Source organism: Desmodus rotundus, chromosome 2 (assembly GCF_022682495.2).
Source record: "Desmodus rotundus isolate HL8 chromosome 2, HLdesRot8A.1, whole genome shotgun sequence".
Taxonomy (NCBI): Eukaryota; Metazoa; Chordata; class Mammalia; order Chiroptera; family Phyllostomidae; genus Desmodus; species Desmodus rotundus.
The window spans coordinates 158,696,778-158,721,561 of record NC_071388.1 but is presented as its reverse complement, the minus strand read 5'-3'; the positions used below and the strand labels follow the sequence as shown (position 1 = coordinate 158,721,561).

At 38.9% G+C, this 24,784-nt stretch overlaps 1 protein-coding gene across 6 annotated transcripts in view; it reads left to right on the top strand.

Annotated features, from left to right (window-relative positions):
- METTL8 (methyltransferase 8, tRNA N3-cytidine) overlaps positions 1-24,784 on the top strand; it is a 73,394-nt gene that overhangs the window by 16,752 nt on the left and 31,858 nt on the right. For 5 of the 6 annotated variants that reach the window (XR_011650886.1, XR_011650887.1, XM_071220671.1 and 2 more), the window contains one exon: positions 17,151-17,305. Coding sequence is in view for 4 of the 6 variants with exons in the window: in XM_071220671.1 (XP_071076772.1) it covers positions 17,163-17,305 (143 nt within the window). In the remaining 2 variants the exon portion in view is untranslated. Of the gene's footprint in view, positions 1-17,150; positions 17,306-17,933; positions 18,019-24,784 lie in introns of those variants that run through there. The other variant, XM_053918774.1, reaches the window with a different exon arrangement.

Below are 24,784 nucleotides of genomic sequence, written 5' to 3'. Positions count from 1 at the left end.
GCCACCCGCTTGGACTGCACACCTTTGCTGTGGTATGGGGTCTCAGGGAGCCATCAGAGAGAGGCCTGCAGAGTTTATCAGGCCCAAACAGACTTAGACGTTGCTGCGTGAAGAGAGGGCTCTGCACCAGTTGGACGTGTGAGGGGAAAAGTGTTCTCTGTCCTAGAGCCACACAACTTAGTCTGTCCCAGTTTCTTCAAGGAGCCCAATCTCAACAGGTCAGGGCTGCTGGGAGTTGGGATGATGGGGCTAGTGGATTTCTCATGAAGGGGAGTTGCCAATCAGGTTCACAGGAAAGTGAGGTAAATGCCCACTGTCCCAAAGTCACACAACTCAGTCACTGACGCTTACTGAATCTGCCCAGCCCAGGCAGCTGTCTCCTCAGCAGGGCCGAAGCTCCACCGGGTAGGGCCCCAGAGGGTGGGGCTATTGCTTTCCCAGACTGATGCTTTATTTCCCAAGAAAGATGGTTCATGCAGTGCGGGAGTGTGACTCAGCACAGGGATTCTGGTGGCTGTCCCTTCAGCTCTCTCCCCAGAGCCACAAACCCCAGGTTCTCCTCATGCTATTTTATTCCACACCACCCTCCCTCTGCTGAAGCCCAGGGTAAGTGGCTGCAAATGAGATTTTTTGTGCTGGCCCTATAAGAGGGCCCCTGTGTCTCTAGCAGACTCCTGTCTCTCCTGGTGGACAGAATCCCTGCTGACTTTCACAGCCACGTGTTATATATGCATCTCTTCCCAGCTCTGCTTCTTTGGGCTGGGGACCCCGGCTTGGGGTTGAGACCCCAGCTTCTCAGGAGGAACCTCCACAGCTGAGATATCCCTCTGGAACCTCAGCGCCCCATGGGAGGGGGCCAGCCCTTTTCATGTCTCTGCCCTTCCTATCTTGATGTGGCTTCTTCTGTAAATCCTTGTTTATAAGACTTCTCCTTAGCTTAGTTTTCAGTTGGTTATACAGGATGATTGTTCTATAATTTAGTTGTAATTCCAGTTTGGTCCTGGGAGAAGGTGAGTGTACCTTTTACCTACTCCGCTGCCATCTTGAATCCCTCGTAGTATATTTTCATGTCTGGAAGGGAAGCACTTGCCCCCTAGCCCTTTACCCTATCCCACCACAACCAACACCACTTACTTCCCTGCAGTATTTTCCTGGTGCTGACTGCACTTTATTCTTCCAAGTTAACTTTTAAATTATTTGTTCAAGTTCTCCAAAAACATTTTTTGAATTTTGATTGGAACTAGTTTAATTTTATAGATGATTTTGGCAAGAATGTAGTTCCTCACAGAGTTGGATCTTCAACTCCAGAAACCCATGTACTGTCTTTCTATTTATTAAATAAATTATCTTCCACACCCCTGTGTAGAGCTGTATATCTTTCTTTATGTCATTCCTGTACATTTCTGGCTAGGTTTGTACCTAGGTATTTCGCATTGTTTTTTGTTGCAATCATAAGAGCGACCTTTTCCCCTGTATATTTTCTATTTTTGCTATTCATATGTGTTTTTAAAACTTTAAGCAAAAAAAACCATTTAGCTCATATTTCCAGATAGTTTTGGCTTCTTAAAAAAGAGTAAGCAGAAAGGATACTATCATTTGTGGTAGTACAGTTTGTACGGTGTGAACGTGATTTGAGGTATGACTGTTTAAGACTGTTTTAGGAAACAGAACATTCCAGGAGCTGTGTGTCAATGAATATGATTCTTCCAAGGCGGTTACGTTGGGAGTCTGTACATTTATGGCAACAAGAACAACAACCTACTCTAAAGACAACAAAGGGTGTATACCTTAAAGCAAAGAGTTTGCCACCACTGAGAATATGAAAAAGAATAAGCTTGCTCTGAGGACATTATCTGAAAATGGAATTTCAAAGATGTTTTACTATTATTAGAGTAAATAGTAATCTCTTAAGGTGACTTATTTGAAGGGGAAACACTTATTTTGATGTACAGAGCTAGTTTTTAGTTAAACAACATTGCTTTATAGACACCTTATGTGACACCTGATCATATAAACACCTTATGTGATCAGGTGGCAAAGAGATGGCTGATAGGTAATATGAGTTTGTGTTGTTTTAAAGGGATCATTTAATCAGATTGTTTTTATATTAAATAAGATTCAAGTTGCCCCAGGCAGTGTTTCAGCTTTTTAGGAAAATGGAATTTGTCAGCTTGCTAAGACCATTTCAAAGGTGTGTTAACCCAGATGCATGAGAACAATGGAGAGGGGTGGCTTACACTTTTTTCAGTGAAGAATTTACAGGCCAGGAGTGCGACTGCCCAGCATGGCCTGCCCAGTTAGGGATTTATGGTCAGATCACCCTGTGAGGTTATTTTCCACGGAACCCCTTTTTCATCCACATTAAATTATTGGTTTTTAGTTTATATAACTTACTGGAATAACATTTACTGTGTGTTGGGCAAAGAATATTTATATTCTTCTTTACTTTGGGTGAGGAGCAGGCTTCAGTTCAGACTCCTAAGCCTGATCTTTCAGGCCTGACCATACGCAATTACAAGACTTTTCCAGGAAGCCCTGTTGGGAAAAGCTGGCCTCCCCACACCAAAACTGATACACAGTTTTCTGGAGGAATTTCAGTCAAGGTTCCCCAGACAGCCACGTTCACATGTGTATCTGAAGTCTGATAAAGTTCATTTTTATATTAAGACCCACAAATGGTGGTTTCTGCTGTGGCCTAGCTAGCCTTCACTTTCAGGAAACACCTGTCAAGGAAACCTAGCATACACCAATCGTAATCCTCCAGCTCACCATTAGCTAGTTCACCTTCTCCTAGGAAATAGGCCCTGCTAGTCTTAAAAGGAAATCCCCACCCTTCTAGCCAACCTTACCCTGTTTTCTTATTGCCTCTTCTGCGTTTCTATAAAATTCTTGCTCTTGTCCCAAATCCCTTGGGAAGAAGGCTGCACTGCTTGCGAGGCACTGTGCTCCCCTGTGGGTGAAAAGGGGGCTTTATGGAAAATAACCTCAAGGGTGATCTGATCATAAATTCCTAACTGGGCAGGTCATGGTGGGTAGTCATGCCCCAGGCCTGCAACTTCTTCAGTGAAAGGTTTTAAGCTAAACTTGCCCATTGTTCTTGTGTATCTAGGTTAATACAACTTTGAAATATCAGAAGTAATACCCCTTCAAGGGGGTATTAACCCTCAAGAGAAGGCATAATCTTGTTAACTGTCCTGTAACCCAATCCCAGCCTTAGTTACCACCCATCCACCTACCCCCCCCCCACCACCCAATGACCTACCCCCTACCCCCTGCCCCCAGTTTATGTCATTAGTGTGGCTCATAAAAATTCTCTACAGGGTTGGACATCTCTTATGTCAACATCCCCAATCCATGGGTTGGTTTCCTTTGAGTAAAGGACATCAAACTTGTTACTTAATTGTTTTAGTTTTGTCATTTGACAATTCCTAGCCCAAAGGACTGCATTCAGAGGACTCCTTATTGGTGGCCTCTGCATAGACACTTTCTCCACTTTGGCTCAGGACCATTCTCCTTTTAGCTCTTGCCCTTTCCCCACACCCCGGGCTCCTGGGAAGCGGGACAGCTTCTTCCATCTGTGCTGCATCCACTTGCTCCTTACCTGGTGCCGTTCCACACAGGCAAGTGGGGCACTGGTGAGCTCATGCCTCTTTTGGTCTCTTGCTTACAGTGTTACAGTAAATAACAAGCTTGACTGTCACTTTCAGTTTGGCTTTTGGCCTAACCGGCCACCTCAACACCTGATTGGCTCAAGAGTGGGAGATGGGAATAGTGTTTGTTTCTAATTTATTAGGTTTTTGTGTTTTTTTCTTTTTTAAGCTTTAAGGGGTGCCCTTTAGGAATGTTTCTAGAATTCACTGACTAATAATTTGACTTTATATTTGTAAAACAATAGGTAGCTTATAATGTTCTTTATAAGAACTTTGTGACTTGGGAATTATCTCCAATTTACAGATGAGCCTATGGGCAAAATAAGTGACTTTCCCAAAAGTTATTAGTAGATAGCTGAGCCAGGATTTGAACTTGAGGCTTATTATATTCTGAGTGTTACTATATTCAGCACTTGATATTATACTACCCCCACTTCACTGGTAAATTCATCTTTCACCTCCTTGGGAAGCTGGAGCTACTGAGGGCTGTTTAAACTAAGGAGCATGGTAAAAGGGTTGATCCTGTGGTGTTCATGAAGCCCTGTGGGAGCTGTAAGAAGAGCCGCATCAATGATCATGTGATGTCCGCTGCAGTTTGCCGAGCAAGTGCACCACTGGCCTGGCCCTGTGCTACAAGCGCACTACAGAGATCACCTCCTGTAACCTTCCTATGTTTTGAAATAATCTCGTTAGCCACATTGTATGGAGGAAATTGAGATTCACAAAATAAAGTATCACGTCAGAGGTTATGTGGTAGCAAGTGGCAAAGCCTGGATTCAACTTAGTCCAGACCCTTTACCTCTTCACCTGGAATTACTTTCCAAGGAGAATTGAGGTGGTTATGCTCTTCTTGGGTTATTTCTGCTAGTAAGGAGGACTAAGAGTAGAATGCTGTGGAACAGAATCTTCTAATTTCTCAATTGTATTTCTCAATTTGATACATGTGTAAATATCCGTTTGAAGAAAAAAATTCTCAGATCTGTGGGGTTACTTAAAATATTTTTAGTATATTGTTACATCAGTCAGGTATAAGCTTCTTGTGCACAGAGCTCTTATTCAACTACGAAATCAAAATAAGTAGAGAGATATAACCACAAAGCCAGTAAAATTCAAGGTAACAGCACTACAATGTGACTGCTGATATTTTACCAGAACTAAATTGCGGTGCTCAGTGTGCACAAGGTACTGACCACCACCTCTCAGGTCCCGTTGATGTCATCCCGTCCGTACTGTGGTGTGCGCTGTGTGTCTTCTCAAGTCCCTCGCCATGCTTCTCCATTCAGAGCACTGCAGTCTTTTACAGTGTGCTGTGTACTCAGACACACCATTTTCGTATCATCCCGGTGCTGCTTGCTGCCAACGAGATCATAAATGCAAGCACTGAAATCAGCTAGCAGTTTACATTTGCTCCTATTGATTTGTTTAGATTATTATCATCATAAAAACACACTTTCAAAATTTGTTGTGGGACCTTAGTTTGACAAACTCTGGCTTAATAGATGTGGCCAGTGGGAGATTGTTCCTGAAGAGTGAGGGTTGATCTATTATAATGACCTTCAGATTAAAATGAGGTGATTGAGGAGAGTCCCTGTTTTAGCGTTGGTCCAAAATGTTTCTCTTTATAGGTGTTTATGGCCTTGTGGTTCTTTCTAACCACACTGCAAAAGCCTCTCATTCAAAGAAGGATTTCCTTCTCATTGTTAGTGTTACTGTTTCTGTTACTCGGTGACATTGGTTAACAAACTCAGAGGGCCTAATTACTAACCAGAACCTTCTGTCTTCCCTTCTCCTTGTTTCTATTAAACCCAGACTTCAGTCACATCAAGTTCATCAACTGCTCTTGTCCCGCCCCCCAACCCCTTCATACCTCCTTCCCCTTTTTATGTTTTATTTCTGCTCACTTGGGGCTTACTGCCTGAGTCGTATTTTCCCTCAGTGTCATCCTAAATCACCACCTTCTGTAGTACCAGCCTGGCCAGGCCTAATCTAGATAAAACCAAATGTTTCCCCCCTAGACTGCCAGGTGGTAGAAGAAATCACATAATTTCTCTATCAGAGTACTTTAGGTTGCAGATAACAGAAAACTCAGACAACTGAGAGAATATTTTGGCTCAATAACTGAAAAAGTCAGAGGTGGGACTGGCTTGAAATGAAACTTAGTGCAACCACTTAACAATGGCAACTAATTTCAACTTTTCCCAATTTACCTTCCTCAGAGTTGTCTCACGCTCAAGTTGTACTATGCTGTCCTAAGACCGGGCCCACTCATGGCTGACGCTAAGATGGCTGTTGTTTAGCCTGAATTGTGTGTCTCCTGTCCCCAAATTATGGTCCCCAGCTGGGTTTGTGTGATGTTTTTTTTGTGATTAGACGGGGATTATGGGCTTTGGGGCGTAGCAAGATGGAAGCACAGTGCCATTCTCATCGTGTGTCAAGAGTACCCACTCTCGACGTGACTGATCACTGTTGCTATTAACGTTGACCACCTGACGGAGGTAGTGTTGGTCAGGCTTCTCCACTGCAGTTACGTTCCCCCTTTCCATGCTGTGCTTTTTGAAGGAAGTCACCCAGCACAGCCCACATTTAAGGAATGATGAGTTATGCCACACCTCTTTGAGGGCAGTGTCTCCATGAAATATTTGGAATGCTTTTGCATGGGAGATTTATCTTTTCCTCCCAATTTATTTATTTGCTTATTCAAGGAATCATTTATATTAGTATGAACATATGGATATTTATTTATACTTTGGACTATAATCCAGAACTGCTTTATTTTGTTTCTCAAAGTGTTTCAGCTTTTGCCAGTGGGAGCTCTTTCTTTCATTTGGCTAATGTGTGGCTTTGACATACCCCTATCATTGCAGGGAGTTGGGTGGGATTTTGTTTTGTCTCATCTTGTCTTATTGTTGTTTTAATCACTTTCCTACCTTCTGGCACTATTAGATGCTACAGACCTAGTTTATATTCCCTATCTGAGTCCTACAATCAGCCATTTCTGCAAGGTGCCCTGGTTCCTTTTAGGAGAGACTGGTGTTAGAAAACAAGATCAGGGTGCTTGGCGTGGTTTCTTGCATTGGGGTATGGTTGTTTCTAGGCACTCTCAGCTGGCAGAGTACGGAATACATGTTTAAGCTGGTGAGAGCCTTGGACCCCACCATCTGCTGTCTGTTTCTGAACTGTTCAGTTCCAGTACATGTGTATACTGGTTTCAGAATTGTTGACCTTTTATCAACTGGAGTACAGTGCTAATTATAGTTTCTGTTGCCTTTAGACTTACAGACTCATTTCTAAAGTTACTTAGCATATTTTTCCAAACTATATTTATTCCCTGAAAATACCATCCACTTTCACATTTCTTTGTCTTTATTTGTGCTAATTCCTCGGCCTGAGATGCCCTGGCTCTCACCCCTATCTGCTTGAAATATCCCTACTCATTCTTTGAGACCCAGCACAAATGTTGCCCCTACTAGGAAGCTTTTCCTGGCCACTACCAGTGGACCTATTCATTCCTCTGTGCTCTGATATCACTTTGTACCTACCGCTGCTACACATGTATAGGACTCTTTGTGTGTATCTCATTCTTCTTCACTTGATGGTAAGATTCTTGAGAGCAGGAACCAAATGGATTTATTATCCCTGGACTCCCAGGGCTTAACAGTAATGGTCATTATTTATTAGAATCCTCTTGGATGAAAATAACAGAAAACCTAATAGTGGCTAAAATATATAAGGATTTATTTTTCTAAACCTAGCAAGAAGTCCAGAGGAAGATGGTGCCTAACAGTAGCTTGTTTGCCTGTTTAATGATGTCATCGAGAGCCAGGCTCTTTTCCTCCTCTGTACACAGCATCACATCTAAGTTCAGGAAAGAGGCGGGTGTGTTGGTACCAGCAAGCTGTCCTCTGGCCCCTTTCCCTTTAAGCAAAGGCTTTAGCCAGAACATTGGTCACATGTCTGCTCTAGCTGCAAGAGTAGGTGAGAAGTGAGTTTTTAGAAAGACTAATCTTTTTGTTTTGTTGCTGTTGTTCAATTACAGTTGTCCCCATCCCCCCCCCATTACTCTCCCCTGCTCTACCCATCCCCTCACCTTCCACATTCAATCTTCCCCTCCCTCCCTGTTGTCCTTCTCCATGGGTCCTTTCTACCAGTTCCTTGACTTGGCCTTCCCCTTCCCCCACCCCCATGATTCCCCTCCCCACTCCCTTCTGATCATTGTCAGTTAAACTAATCTTTTGAGTAAGAACAAAATGTTGGAGTTAAGCTCCAAGTAATCACAAGGCCACAAGGAAATCAGAGACTTGTTTCCTATTGGATAAAAGGCCTGAGGACAGACAGATCTCTTCAAGATAAGAAGAGGAAAGGAGTGACCCCCAATGGGAGCAGCATCTGACTGTTACAGGTAAAAAGCACAGATGCAGCAAAGGAGGAATCTACATACTCTGGCCTCCCACTCTATAATTATATAGAATTCTGAGCACTCTCTGGAAACTGTCAACTTATCTGTTCTCAGGTAGAAATTGTACCATTCCAGTGAATTCTACTTTTCACCCACTGGCCCCTTTTCTGCCCACGCTGTGCCTCCTGTGGTGTGGCGGTCAGAATCTCACCTGCCAGCCTATGGCTCAGTTTGCCTTGCTTTTCTTGCAAGTTGTAACTATTTGTGGTTCTTTAAAATAGAATTTACAAAATGCTATAACCTCTGCCTACCTAAATTTCACATTCTTTTGAAATTACGGGAATTTCACTTTTATTTGGAAGTGAAATTTGGACACTTTTATTCCCTAATGTTATATTTCAAATTTTTATACCTGATGTTCATTATGACTTAAATTTTTAATAATGTTCTGTTTTGTGCCAGGACAGCCTTATTGATACTCTAGTCCAAACATGACTGGGTAAATCCTACATAAAGGTAAAAGTATCTCCTGTCCACCAGTATACTAAGTATACTTTGCAATGGATAAGAAAGCAGAAGTCCAATTAAGGGAATAAAATTCACATAGACGAGTCTATTAACCTCATCTATGTGAATTTTTACTGGAATTTGCAAGGACTGATAATGCATAAAGTGTGAATGTAACTTAATATCCTTTATGAGCCCACTAAACCTGATTAATACCTCCCAAAATTTCTGTAGCTCACACAAATGTGAAATGCCAGGTGGATGAGTTAAAACAGGTTTCATTCTGGTCCAGCATAATGTTTTTGGAGACAACTTCCAGAGTAATTGCAATAGTGTACCCTTCAGATATTTTGGATTGAGGCAGATTTGAGATGGGTTTACATGGAATCCCTTAAAGAAATAAGCCTTTTTGTGTGTGTGAATACTTGGGATGGGCACCTTTAAGGGTGGTCACGGAGAGCAAACACTGAGCGTGAGATTCCCCTTTGGAAGCTGCAGAGTGCCTGACGTCAAAGCGCAAGCCAAGTGCTCTGTAAATACTTACTGTAATTGTTGTTGTTCTGTTCTTGTTAGCAACCTTATTTATACCCCCAAATTGTAGTCATCCAAAGAAAGATTAAAACAAGATGTATGAGTTGCCTGAAGTGTTTGCCTCACGAATGGTCCCGCTCGGAGTTCACTGAAATTTGCAGGGTTAATTGAAGCTTCAGTTTTCATTGCAGTGCTTTTGATACTTAAGTGTTCCTTACCGTTGGCTTTCACTATCCAACACAATACAACAATAGCATTTCAATTTGCTCTCATTAATACTAGCCTCTCAGGTAATGTTTGTCAAGATGATGCTTGTTCCTTTGAGTGAAAACTTTGTACCATCTTCCCAGCTGAGAAGGAAAGCTAAACAGTTACAAAGGTAAAAACATAAATGTCTCACTAATTTATTTAGTTAACGGATGCTTAGAAACCAGGAAATATCAAAGGGAGGTTAACTTTTAAATGGAGGGCAGGCAGTTAGTGTATGATTAACAGCAGTGTTTTTCCGCTGAGACAACTGGGAATCCTTGGAGAGCCTTACAAATAGTTTTTCCTCAGAGTGCTCCAAGGATAATCGTTGTAGATTCACACAACAAGCAGTACTATGTGCTCTAGTTTCTTGGTTCTCTGCTAAAAGTTTTGAGATGTGAGAATGCAGTCTTAGGATCAAGCTTTAGTAGCAAGGGAAATGAGCCCTTCTTTGCTTCTCCTCCTCAGCTGTGTAAAAGTAGACCAGTTAAAAAGAACTGGGTGTTAAAATGTTGCAGTTTTTATGTGCGGCCAGAGTGCTTTGCTTGTATCTCCAGATTTGAGTACTGGAAAGAATAACTGCTCTCCTAAATCTGGGGCCTGGTGTCTCACGGTGGCATTACTTGCTACTTGATTAAGGCACAAGAGAAGAAACAATTGGGTGAGATCAAGGGAGGGAAGGAATTCTGGCCTCCTTAAATCAGTTACAACAAGTTAGAAACCCCAGTACAGACCGGAGAATCAGTGCTGTGATCCTTCTTGCATGTGTGTGCGTACAAACGTGGAATGCAAATGGGTGAATTATATGGATGTGAATAACAAAGATGTTTAGAAAAAAGTAGTGTGTCTCTCCAGTTAGACTGCTTGGGTTCGAATGGAAGCACCATCAGTTGTTGGATGGAGACTTTACTCTGTTACTTCATCCTGTGTGGGGTTATCCTCTGTAATATGGGTGGGTATAAAAGTGGTACCCCTTGATAGGGAAATAGAAGTTAAATAAGAAAATATAGTACATGTAAAGTGCTTAGTACAAGGCCTTACACATGGTAAACACTTAATTTTTTAAAAGATTTTATTTAGTTTTTAGAGAGAGGGGTAGGGAAAGAGAAGGAGAGGGGGAGAAACATTGATGTGTGAGAGAAACATCACCTGGTTGTCTCTCACATATTCCCCACCTGGGACCTGACCTGCAATCCAGGCAGGTGCCCTGACGGGGAATCAAACCGGCAAGGCTTTGGTTCACAGGCCAACACCCAATCCACTGAGCCACACCAGCCAGGACATTAAACACTTAATTTTTTTAAAGACTCAGATTTACATGAAAAATAAATTGGAATTGGTGCCTTATTTCCTCAAAGTTTTTTTTTTAATTTGCAAAGTCTAGTATGGAGTATTTTCTTTAACTAAAATCATCCATTTTATTTAAAAAGCACTTAAAACTATTACTCTACAAAAATAAAAATTGCAATTTTTTCAGACATACTTTCACATTTGTAATGTGAAATATCCTTGCATATATACTTTACTTATTCTGCTACAGTATGTTATATTTGTTGGTATGGGGAGGCAGATGTGTGAATCATTGTGAAAAGGGCTCCATTTTAGGGGAAAGCAGAGCAGCTAGCCCAAATGTGGGGAGAGGGCAGAGACTGCTTCCACTCAAGTTGTTCTTCTATACCCAGGGCTGTTCCGTACAAGCACGATGTGATAGTAATGGTGGTCCCAGAAAACTGCTAAATATTAAAAAAAAAAAAAGCCATCTTCTCCTTGGCTTATCATACTGTATGCAAAACCCAAGTCATTTTATATGTGCGTTCTTTTCCTTGCATTCTAAAATAGGCCCAGAACTGGCAGGAAGTCTGTCAGCTCTTCATGGCATACCTCTGTATACTTGATAGTATAATAAGTGCTATTTATAATGAAATTCTGTCACTTCGGCACTCATGTGAGCTTCAGTTCTTTCCGGATCTATTCCTCAGTGATTGCTTTAGCCAGTTGACTTCATGACGGAGTCTTAGCATTGAGATCTCAGAGGGCCATGACCCTAATGTCCCTGAGAGGAAGAAGGCGGGAACCTATAGGCAGAGTAAGTACAAGAAATACCACTTGACTATATGGACTAGAATTTGATATGGCAGAATTAGTTTGAGCTAAATTAAGTGAAGAATCAGGACCACAAACAGTAAATTAAAAATACCTAATAAGGATTTGTGGAGATTCTTCTTGCCTTTGTATTTCTCTGCCCTGAACTAGAGTAATTCGCGGGTTTAAGTATCAGCCTCAGCAATGAAAGCACGCCAAGGCATGTCTACAGAACTGTTACCGGGGTTTCATCCTTTTAGACATCCTCATTTATTCCTGACAAACAATTGACATTATAAACAGGAGCACTAAGTGTGTGGTAAACCTGCATTACAACAATATGGCCAATATTCAAACGTTTATCTCCTGCAAATGTACTACTTACCTGGGTTATATTGACTTCATAAAACAAAATTGAGAAGTGTTCTCTATTTCCTAAAAGAGTCTGTGTAAGATTGGTTATTTTTGGGTTATTTTTATTGGTTTTTTTTTTCCTTAAATGTTCGATATTCACTAGTGAAGCTATCAGGCTTGTAGTTTAATTCGTAGGAAGGTTTTGTTGTTGCTGTCTTGCCTTTTATTGTAGTAAAACATACATAAAATTTACCATTTTGATCTTTTTTAAGTACACAGTCCAGTGACACTCACATTGTTGCACAAACATCACAGTCATTCATCTCCAGAACTTTTTCATCTTCCCCAACTAAAGCTCAGTGCCCATGAAACACTTGGCTCCCCATTCTCCTCTCCCCGCCGGCCCTGGCGACCATCGCCTGCTTTCTGTCTCTATGCATTTTTCACTTCTCTAGGAACTTCATGTAAGAGGAATGATACAACATTTGTCCTTTTGTGATGACCTAATTTAGCATAATATCTTCAAGACTCATCCATGTTGCACCATGTCAAAATTCCCTTTTTTAAAAGGCTGAATAATACTCATTTTATGTATAAATCATGTTTTGTTTATCCATTCATCTTCCAGTGGATACTTGGGTTGTTTTACCTTTTGTCTATGTAAATAATACTGCTGCAGACATAGTATGCAAATACCTTCTCGAGTCCCCGCTTTCACCGCTTCTGGGCATGTATCCAGGAGTAGAATCGCTGGATCGTACGGTAATTCCATGCTGCATGTGGTGAGAAGCTGCCATACTGTTTTCCATAGATCCTGCACCATTTTATGTTCCCAGCAGCAATGCACAAAGGTTCTAATTTCTCCACAAACTTGCCAACACTTATTTTCTGTTTTTTTAATAATAGCCATCCTAATGGGTATGACGCTTGTTATCTTTTTAATTACAAAATTAATTTATTTAACAAATTTAGGGCTATGTAAATTTTTTCTTGTGCTGTTCTGATATATTATTATTGGTAAATTGTGGTTTTCAAGACATTTGTCTCATCTAATAAATAGAATAAAATTGTTTATGATATCTTCTTGCTAGCTTTTCAACATCTGTAGGGTCTGTGGTGATGTCTTCATTCATTCCTATTATTAGAAATTTGTATTTTCTGAAACAAAGATGTTTGCGATCAGTGTTGCCAAGGGTTTATTAGTTTTTGAAATCTTTTCAAAGAACCAGGTTTTGACTTAGATTTTCCCTGTTTTATCCATTTTCTATTTATTGACTTCTGCTTTTTATTATTTCCTTCTTTCTACTTACTTTGTATCTAATTTACTATTTTTCTATCTTCAGATTTAAGCTGAGATCATTGATTTGAGATCTTCCTTTCTAATAGAAGCATTTAAAACTATGAATTTTCCTCTAAATATTGCTTTGGTTACACCCCACAAATTTTAATTTTTTTAACCTTGTGAAATTATATATATGTATATATATAAAGAATGAAGGTGACTGCACAAGTAGATAATATTCTATGAGAAAATTAATCCAAACTCCTAGGCAATTCTATTGTTGAGAGGTGTGAATCAGCAGCACTTAACAGCAAAACTCATTCTCACAAGTAAATGTCTGTTTTACTTCTGGCAGTGAACTTGTACAGAATTTCTAAATTTTGATGTTTTAAGATTTCGTTATTATTCAGTTAATATATTTTATAATTTACCTTACCATTTACTAGCTCATGTAAATCTTTGACTCATAGTTTATTTAAAAGTATGTTGGTTAATTTCCAAATATTTGGGAATTTTTATAGATATCTTATTATTATTTTAAGTTTGGATAAAAAAGCGAAAATCAACAATATGCTTCTGTGACAGAAGTACTTTAAATGTAAACACACAAATACATTTTAAAAAGATATACCATACACAGCACTGCATAAGAAAGTTGGTTGGGTTATATTAATATTAGAGCACAATTCAAGAAAATTACTATTACCAGACATAAGAAAGGATGTTTATTATAGGTCAATTCATTAAAAAACCAACATTTGATACTATTTTGGTCAGAAAGCGTACTCTGTATGAGAAACTTTGAAATTTATTGTGACTCTTTTGTAGCCTAGGATATATGGTCGTCCTTGGCTAATGTTCCACATTCACTTGAAAAGAATGTATATTCTGCTGTTACTAGAGATAGAGTGTTCTTCCTGTGTCATTTAAGTTGCTGATGTTCAAATCGTTTATATCTTTATTGATATTTTGATAGTAACTGAATGCTGAGAGAGGAATATTAAAATCTCCAAGTACAATTGCGAATTTCTTAATTTCTTCTTTTAAAAATTTCTGTCTATTTTTGCTTCATGTGTTTTAAAGCTTTGTTATTATGTACATGCACATTTAGGGTTGGTATATCTTGATGCATTGGCCCATCATTATTAAATGTTCCATTTTAGCTCTGTAATAGTCTTTTTTTTAAGTCTACTTTGTCTATTAATACAGCTCCACCATATTTTTCATGCACTATTTGCATGATATCTCTTTAAAACTTTAATCTATTTGTACCTTTATATTCAAAGGGCTTCTCTTATAGACATCATCTAGTTTATGCATATTGACATTCTATGTCTTTTAACCAGAGTCCATTCACATTGAATGTAATTACTGATGTGGTTGGATTTAAATATGCCGTCTTGGTATTTGATTACTAATTGTCCCATCTATTTTTCCTCTGTTCTTCCTTTCTTGCCTTCTTTAGGTGAATGGAATAATTTGAGCTGTACCTCTTTGTGTTATTTCAAATAAAAATACTACTTACCCATACAGCTTCATTTTGCAAATAGTATCTTAGTTAAACCTGTATTCAAATTAGGGTACGCCAAAAGAGAGTTAAGAGAGGGCACGTAAGGCGAGTGGGACACTCTGGTAGCAGAAACCAACTTTCTGCGCCAGAATTCTGGCTAACCCTGTTTTTCTTTTCCCATCACCAAATGGAACCATGGCCTAGTAGACATTCCGCTACTGTGATAGTCCTAACGAGAAGCACCTATTTCCTAATCACGCAGTCAGTGTAACTGCATAGCTGCCTGTAGACTGTCACAGTCTTCTGTCCCTTCCTTTGTCCACACTGTAAAAATCTTAGGAGCCACCCTGGAAAATATGAAGTAACCTCCTTCCAATTAAATTTATATCAGACAAGTATCATTTTTTGTGTCATCAGTCAAATAATTCACAAGAAGTTTGGGGCCACCCTTCAAAGCTTGCAGTTTACTTGAGAAGGCATTCATGTAATTTTATTATGTATTTGTATTACATTTATTATATCAATTTGTATATTTTTATAATAAAAAAGATAAAGAGCAATGCAAGGCTGTAATGTTTACAAATAATAAAATAGATAAAGATGCTTATGTGGTTGATTAGAAAAACAGCTGCCTGAGCAGGACAAATTGCCCCATATTTACGTCCTGGCTACACTGCTCTCTCTGCAGACTGCCAGCCTGCAAGGCACACACATCCCTGACATCTTCCTGGATTGCCTGCCTAATATCCAGGCTGTTTATGACTTTTTCTCTCCCGCTGTCTGTAGAGGCGCTTGGTCATTTATAGTGAGAGAAACTCATATGTATTTTTCTCTCTCTTCCTCCTCTTTTATATATAGATACAGAAAAGCACCCTATGATTATTTGAAGAATTGAAATTTCGTTTTGGTTTGGATTTCCTGGGTGGAATACGTTTACATCATTTTACACTTTTGAGCATGAATTGCCTCTCTTTCTAGTTGTAATCAGTTTCTACTTTTCAGCATACAGAAGATTTTATGAGTAGCATTCAGTGCAGAAAGAGAGCTCTAAAAATAATTGTGCAAGTAGGGTTTTGTGAGTCTTCCATGGCACACTGGCCGGGGAAAAGAACAAAGGCACATCAGAGGAAAGGTAGTGATAGGCGGAGCGTTTAACTTCATTTGCTTCCACCAAAAAGCTTGTGTTTAGTGGAGAAGGAAAAATAAACAAGAAACAGGAGATCAGCTCTAGCTATTGAATGTTTCATTTCTCATCATTGTTAGTTACATTTGAATAGAACCATTACAGTCTTTTTTGGTGTGTATAACTAAGCTTTTTTTTTTTTTTTTCCAAATGGAATATCTTGAGTTTTATGTACAAAAACACAAGATGTTTTTGTCATTCCACAGTTCATTTTGGGATTCATGGTCTTAAAACCCATTGACTTTCAATAAGGTGGTAAAGGGTGTACAATAAATGTCATTTCTATGCCTAATAGCACCTTGGGTAGTCTCTAATGTGTACTATGTACACACACCTCAGAGCCTCTGTTCCTATCTGACAGCTTACAGCGTTCGGCGAGGGTTGTGACGGAAAAACGGGATGGGAGTGCCGTGCCGGGCAGTGTTACAAAGGGTCCTCACTGGGGAAAGTAAGCTCCTCAGAGCTTCTTTTTGACACTTTTCCATAAACCTTTTAAACTGGCATATTTGCCAATACGTAATTAAGATGACATACTATTTAAATGTTTATTCTTCCAGAAATGGGAATGGATTTGACTAGTCAACTAATGAGCTAGAATTAAAGCGTGTGGTTTGTACAGAGAAACCTGTTTTGCAAATATATTACTGACTATTCTGAGAAGTATATGTATATAGGGTTGTTAGAGTTAAGAATTGCTGGGATCATGTCTTGGTACAATATTTCTTTATTTATTTGACTATTTTTCATATTATTTAACTCAGCCCAGTGAATGAGACAATAGGTTTATTTACCTATTCAGCTACTGTACTTAGGGTTTTGGTCTAGTGGTCACAAAATATCCCCTAGACACATGTTTTCCTAGAATAACGAAACAAAAATAATAAAATCACTTAAGGAAACTTTTTAACACACAAATCCAGATTCTGGGCTTACATGGTCTGGCCATATGCTAATTTTAAATAAGCAAATACCAAACAAAGCACAGCTGGTCAGGCTGTGACTTATAAAGAATGACAGCCATGGTCCTGGCCGGGTGGCTCAGTTGGGTAGAGTGTCATCCCAACATGCCAAGGTTGCAGGTTCGATCCCTGGTCAGGGCACAGACAAGAATCAACCAATGAGTGCCTAAATAAGTGGAATGACAAATCCCTGTCTCTCTCTCAAATCAATAAATAAAAGAAATTTTAAAAAGAATGCCAGAAATTGTCACACACTGTAAATATTCTTTTTCCTTCGCATAGTCTGAAAATACTTGAGGAGAAAAGCTATCATACCCATCTTTCATTTAAAAGTATTTAGTTTTCATGTCCTTTGTTCAGGTTGTAAACCTTTTGGACTAGTTTTTGGCTATTAGATAAACAATACACTGTTTAATCCATATTGACTAATTGTTTGTAATTTTTTAGGTACTGATTAAGATGAATGGGATTTGGAGAAATTCTGTTTCTTGTCTGAGGATAAGAAAGCTGCCTTGCAGATACCAAAGTGGTTATCACCCAGTGGCCCCTCTGGGATCACGGATTTTAACTGACCCAGCTAAAGTTTTTGAGCACAACATGTGGTAAGTCGTCTTCTTAGGTCTGATATTATGTATGTGTACTAAACATCACCAGTGGTATTTTTATTTAGTGCCAGGAAAGGATTTTGAATGCTGATCACTTAACTTATGTGGTTGAGGCTCACTGATCCTAACTTAAGAGTTGCCAATTCTAATTTCAAATTCAATTCTATGCAAACAGAATTGGAAAAGTGAAACTTTTCAAGTGTTTTCCTCAGCTTTGGGGTTCTTGCAGGCCCTCCCTGCTCACCCCTGATCCTGCTTTGCTAGTGTATCACTCTGGGCCTCTTCTCTAGGTGGAATCCTCTTCCTGCCCCACAGGCCGTTCTTCTCTACGAGTACCTGTCACTCAGCAAGTGCGTATTCAGTACTTGCTGCTTAATAAACACCAGGGAGTATACACACTGGTGTGACCCTAGTCCATGTGTTCAGGAAATTCACCCTCTCTGACGGAAGACAGATATTTATAGGAAATTTGGATAATTAGCAATACGCGGCAACAAACTGTAAGGGCCCAGCATGTTCTTATAAAGTATATAGGTATATGCCTTGTAAGGACAATTCAACAATGCAAAATCACTTCTGTTTTGCCATAGTGAGGAAGGATCTCTTGTTTCTTTTATAATTTCAGCTCTGGTGAAGTATAGTTGACATATAAAGGAAGATTTCTTGCCCTGTGGCTCAGTTGGTTGGAGCATGGACCTGTACACCAAAAGGTAGCTGGTTCGATTCCCAATCAGGGCACATACTAGGTTGTGGGCTTGGTCCCCGGTCAGGGTGTGTATGGGAGGCAATAGATCAATGTCTCTCTCCCCCCCTCCCTGCCAAATCACTAAACATATCCTCAAATGAGGATTTAAAAATAAATAAATAATATTACGTTTTGTTTTGTTTTTAAGGAAACTATCCAAAGCCCAAGGATACATCCCATCTAGGTAAATGAAACCTAGCATAGGACTTAATGAATCTCAACAAGAAAAAGAAGCAGACCCTCACAAAGACTGCTCACGACCCAGTAGAGTTTTCCCCTCTCCCGGCCACCTCTGACACGCTTGAGTTACAGAAAACTGGAAAAAATACACCCCAGGCTTCAAACTGGAACTTACAGGGAGAGATAAACAGGTCTCTGGGTAAGGCTGAGTATCAAGATAATTTATCTGCAGAAAAACAGAATGAAAAGAAAGAGGGACGAAAGAACATATCATGCATTGTGGGTTAGTTTGTTTTTTCCAATATTTTATGTAAAGGGAATCAGAGAATATGTACTCTCTTTTTTGTCTGGCCTCTTTCACTAGCATAATTATTTTGAGATTTACCATGTTGTATATATCAACAGTTTGTTCTTTTTTTGCATTTTTTGAGATATAATTAATATATAACATTATATTAGTTTCAGGTATATAACATACTGATTCAATATTTGTATATATTGCAAAATGATCACCACAATGTCTAGTTAACCTTTATCACCGCACAGTTAAAATTTTTTCTGCCCTGGCTGGTGTGGCTCAGTGGATTGAGCATGGGCCTGTGAACCAAAGGGTCTCTGGTTTGATTCCCATTAAGGGCGCATGCCTGGGTTGCCAGCCAAGTCCCCAGTATAGGGAATGTGAGAGGCAACCACACATTGATGTTTCTCTCCCTTTCTTTCTCCTTCTCCTCTCTCTAAATATAAATAAATAAAATAAAATAAAAAATTTTTTCTTGTGATGAGAACTTTTAAGATCTACTCTTTTAGCAACTTTCAAATATACAATATAGTATTATTAACTATACTCACCATGCTGTGTGTTATATCTCCAGTATAGTTTGTTCATATTTATTGCTGATAAAAGACTCATAATCAGTATATATAAAAAGCTCTCAAAATTTAATAACAAACCCAATAAAAATGGACAAAGTATTTGAACAGACACTTCACCAGGAAGTTACGTAGATGGTAAATAAGCACATGAAAAGATGCTCAATGGCATTGGTTATGACAGAAGTCTGATTAAGGTCAGGGTGAAATACTGCTACATACCTATTAGAACAGCTAAAATTCAAGGTACTGACCATACCAAGTGTTCGTGAGGGTGTGGAGGAACTGAAACTTTCACACGCTGCTGGTGGGAATGTAAAATGGGAAAACTGCTTTGGAAAACAGCTTGGCAGTTTCTTAAAAAAATTAAACATACAAGTATTTATTGTCTTGATTGTGGTAGTGGTTTCATGAGTATCTACATATATCAAAACTTATCCAACTGTGCATTTTAATAAGTGAAATTTATAATATGTCAACGACACCTCAATAAAACCATTAAAATAGGGTTGCATCCATACATTGGAAAATAATGTAGCAGTTAATAGAAATGAAATCTATATATGCTATGGCTGTGACAGTTCAAATGATTTTCTATTGCTGTACATCAAGGTTAACGTTTGAGTATTTGTTTTATTGATAGAAAAGTATGAAGACCTTTTGTTATATGGACAAATGGGCAACAGGTAGGAAGTACATGGGAGCATATGGGAAAATATACAGCAACAAAGGAAATACAAAGTAAACAGTATAGTACCTTTTGGGAGAGAGAGAAATTTAAGATAACACCTAATCCCGGTAGCGCTGGAAATTAATACGGTCTGTTCGATTATTGTTTTTGTTTGTTTGTTTGTTCTCATCTTTTCTTTTATTTTCTCTACTGGCTTTTTAGCTATACATTTTTACTTTATTTTTAGATGTTATTCTAGAACAATAGTTTAAAACATTTTGGTCTCAGGACCCCTTTGCACTCTTAGATCACTGAGGACCCCAAAGACCTTTTATTTGTGTGGATTATATCTACTGGTAGATTCCATATTACAAATTAAAACGGAAACATTGAAAGTATTTATTAATTTATTTTAAGACAACAATAAACCCATTATATGTTAACATAAGTTACATATTTTAATTAAAATATCTATTCACAAAAATATGCTACAAAGAGTGGCATTGATTTAAATGTTTGCAAATCTCTTTAATGTCTAGGTTATTAGAAAGTCTGGATTCTCACATCTGCTTCTTCATTCAATCTGTTGTGATATGTTGTTTGGGTTGAATTATGTTAAGAAAATTTGGCCTCACATAGGTATGTACTTGTTAAGGAAGGGAGTTTTTTAAAAGCTTTTAAAGATATTTGTAGGTATTTTTCTTGATATTACACTATCAATATTCCATATTGTAACTAAGAAACCACCACTAAATCTCAGACATGGTAGTTTTGTAGTTGTGATATTAATATAAAACCATATCCAAAACAACACATACTAATGAACTTTTGATACTCTGCTATATTATAATACAGTGGCACACCATGCACTTTGAGAGGATTTTTTACTTACGCATCATTTTATAACATCATGCATGGATAATTTGGAAAAGTTTGGTTCTATGTTTTATGTCGCTCTTCCAAATGCTGACAATTTCATTATACAATATTTAAAAACGGCATCTGTTAATATCATCACTATTCTCATCATGAAAAGTCTCTAAATACTGGAAAGTCTCAAATTTATGGTTGTAGACATAACTTTTCCAAAATTCTAATGTTTGCTCAAAAGCACAAAATTTATTTTTAGCAACAAATCATGTCACATTTTTCTTAAATAGGTTCATTTCACTTACTTTTAAGATTGCCTGATACCCACATCTGAATAACTGTAGTTTGTCTACAGTTGCTCTTTCAAGTAAAAATAGAATTCCGTGGAAAAAGCGCAGATAGGTGAGTTCACAATGCAAACATTTGTGCGAGTGGCTTTCTGCAAGTCAGTCGTCACACCGCGGTGCGCAGCAGCAATGCTCTATGTGTGCTTCCCAGTTTGTCACAAAGCATATTAAAAATGTGTACGCAAGGACCAGCATTTTATAAAATAATTTTTACTGCTTCTTCAAGCATATTCTTCAACAAACATTAGTGTATTCTTTCCCACCCACTGGCTGGTGGTGTAGAGTACAATGACCACTGGGGCCTCCACCTTTTTCCCCTGCGGAGGCAGTGGCAGTTTTACTCACCATTGTCTTCGTACCATCAGTCCAATGTCAACACAATGAAAAAGGCAAATAGCAGTATTATTATGGAAATGGTTTTGACTTACTGGACCACCTGAAAGGGAGGACCACATTTTGAGAACCACGGTTCTAGAGATTACAATGTAATACTTCCTCAACTTAAACAGTCTACTTAGAATTAATATTATACCACATAATGTATAATGTGACAACCTTATAATATGATTCTGCTTATCCATTCAGTTATATTGTTGCCATGTAATTTACTTCTCTATATGTTGTAAGTTCTGTGATTCATTGTTACTGTTCTTGCTATTTACAGTTAATAATTTTTTAAGAAATTAAGAAAGAATAAAAAACAATTGCCTTTTGTGATTACCCACATATTTATATCACTTCTGGTATCTTTATTCTACCCTGTAGATCTGAGTCTATCTGGTATCACTTTCCTTACCCTGAAGTCTTTCTTTGGCTTTCTTTGGTCGTGTAAATTCTGCTGTTAACAAATTCTCTCAAATTTTACTTGTCTAAAAATATCTTTATTTTAAAATTTTGAGAGATATTTTCACTGCATGTAAATTTTAGGTTAACAGATTTTTTTTCTTTCGCACTTTAAGGACGTCATTTCTTTGTGTTCTGGCCTCCGTTGTTTCTCATGAGAAGTCAGCTGTGGTTTGCATTGCTTTTCCCTGTATATAATAGCTGTTTTTAAGATTTGTCTTTATCTTCGGTGTTCATTAATTTTCTGTGTATTTTTCTTGCTTGGGATTTGCTGTGATTCCTGGATTAATGGTTCCTTTTAAAAAAAATCAAATTTGGATAAATTTTGGGCATTATTTCTTCAGTTTTTTTCCTTATTCACACCTTCTCAATTTATGGCTCTTCAATGTATGTGTATCTTAGACCAATTTGTATTATCCCATAGGTTATGAAGATTTGTACTTTATTTCCTCTCTCTGTTCTTCTGTTTGAACAATTTATACACCTTTAATTTATACACCTTTTTAAGTTTACTGACCCTTTCTTTCCATGGTATCTATTAGCTGTTAAGCCAACCCAATTTTTAATTTCATAATTGGATATGGGTTAGTTCTGGAATTTTCTCTTAATTGCTTTTATTTCTTTGCTTAGGTGTCCACATCTATTAATTCATTCTGTCCATGACTTCCTTTAAATCTTTGAACACATTTTGAAAAGCTGTTTTAAAGTGCTTGTATACTAATCCCAACATTTGGATTTCTCCCAGTCTGTATTTGACTGCCTTTTCTGTTGACAGGGATCACATTTTTCTGCCCCGTCACATGCTCATAGTTTTGATAGTGGGGTGGGCTTTATAGATGACATCTTGTATGAATCTGGATTATGTTGTCTTCCTTTGAGGTTGAGGTATTTTCTGGCAAGTGGTTAAAGTACTGCCAGTTCTTGGTCAGGTCACATTTAATTGGAGGCGTTGTTAGGGTGGACTATTCTGGTCCTGTCCTGGCTGCGGTATGGCTCTTACCCCATGGCATGGCATTCCTGGGGTCTTAACTGCATGCCTGAGGTGCTCAGAAAGACCTCTCCATTCCGCCTTAGCCAGAACTCTGATGTCTCCAAGCACTGCCCCGCCTGTGTCCCGTCAGCTCTCCCTTTCCACCATCACCCCAGAGTCCTCTCCGCAGGCCCAGTGGAGTCTGCCCTGTGGGTGAACAGCCACCACTAGCTAAAACCCTTAGAACTCTTGCAGGCTTCAAGGGCCTTCTACTCTGTCCCTCTTCCTCTTCTTCGACATTCTGCTGTACAAGGTCTCACCACCTTCTCAAGTCACAAAACTGCCGCTCCGTGAGACCGCTACTCTCTGCTCAGGCTCCACCTCTGCACTCCAGTCTGGAATGTGTCCCCAGGCAGACAGCAGGGTGAGTGTGGAGCCTGACCTTTTGTGTTTCTCTTTTCTTGAGTATCGCAGTCCTGCACTGCCTGAAATGTAGTCCAGTGCCTAAAACGGTTGCTTTATATACTTTATCCAGTCTTACCATTGTTTATGGCAGGAGGGTAAGCTCATTACTGTCAGGGCCAAAATCACAAGTCCTATATAGAAGTTTTAGGTCATAATTATGAAGATTTTGTAGCGATGCAGAAAAATGTATATTTGTATATATACAAATACAGGAAGGGAACTTGAAAAATTAACTTACTTTTTTAGGATATCTAAATGACAGGCAAGACTTTAAAATTTTTTGTTAGTTTAACTATGTCATAAATATAAATTTATTATAGAATTAGGGATTATTGAAATACCTTTAAGCTGAAACTAATAAACTCTATTTCTTTTACCTAATAATATTTTATTTTTAATTCACTAGTCACCTAATACATTTGTTAAAGTTGTCTTTAAATTTTGTTGTATAATGAGATTTTTACATTCACAATAAGTGACAAAAACAGAAAAACATTCTATCCACACAGCTGACACTGGGTGATTGGTTTACATCTGATTGTTAAAATTATAGAGGAAGTGACATCACATTCAGAAGAATTGTGTACAGGTAGATCCTCAATGACATTAGCACTCAAGGTCAACAATGGGTATGTGCATATGTGTGTGTTTTAACTTTTCCAAAGCAAGACACATGCACAATTATTTATGCTGTTCTAGCCATCAACTTAAAGCTAAAGTAAGGAATCATTGTTGAAGTACATCATTCTTATAAAGGAATAGGAAATACATACACACACACACATGAACGGAAGTCATAGTATAACCGAGCAGATAGGGGCCTGTCCACAATGGCACCTTGGTGGACGACCCAACAGTCAGTATTGGAAGGAACAGGTCTTTATTTACAATATTCTAACTTTGGGGGCTCTGGGAGCACTTCAGCTCAGAGCCCACCTTTCCCATGAGAACCAACACTTCCCCTGTTCCCCAAAAGGCTATAAGCCAGAAACGCCAAAAGTTCCCCATGTTCTTATCTTTTTTCAAAGATTTTATTTATTTATTTTTAGAGAGAGGGGAAAGGAGGGAGAAAGAGAGGGAGAGAAACATCAGTGTGTGGTTACCTCTCATACACCCCCTACTGGGGACCTGGCCTACAACCCAGGATTGTGCCCTGACTGGGAATCAAACCGGCGACCCTTTGGTCCTCAGGCCAGCACTAAATCCACTGAGTCACACCAGCCAGGACCCCCCGTGTTCTTATTTTAAGCCAGCTGTACAAAAGTTCTCCAGTCCCTCTGGAAGGTACCAAAGTCGCATCCTCACACACCAGCTCTCTTCTTCAGGAACTGGGGTACATTGTCATCAGTCTCTGTGTTAGAGTGCAGGAAAGTGTGTGTCTTACTACACTGGGTCATGGCGAAGTCCAGGAAAGGCACAAGTCTCAAGAGTCCAGAAAAAGTTCGGGTTTGCATGGCAGCAGGTCAGCATCTCACAAGACCCAGTCCTTGGTGTCTCGAGTCAGCTAGAGCAGGCA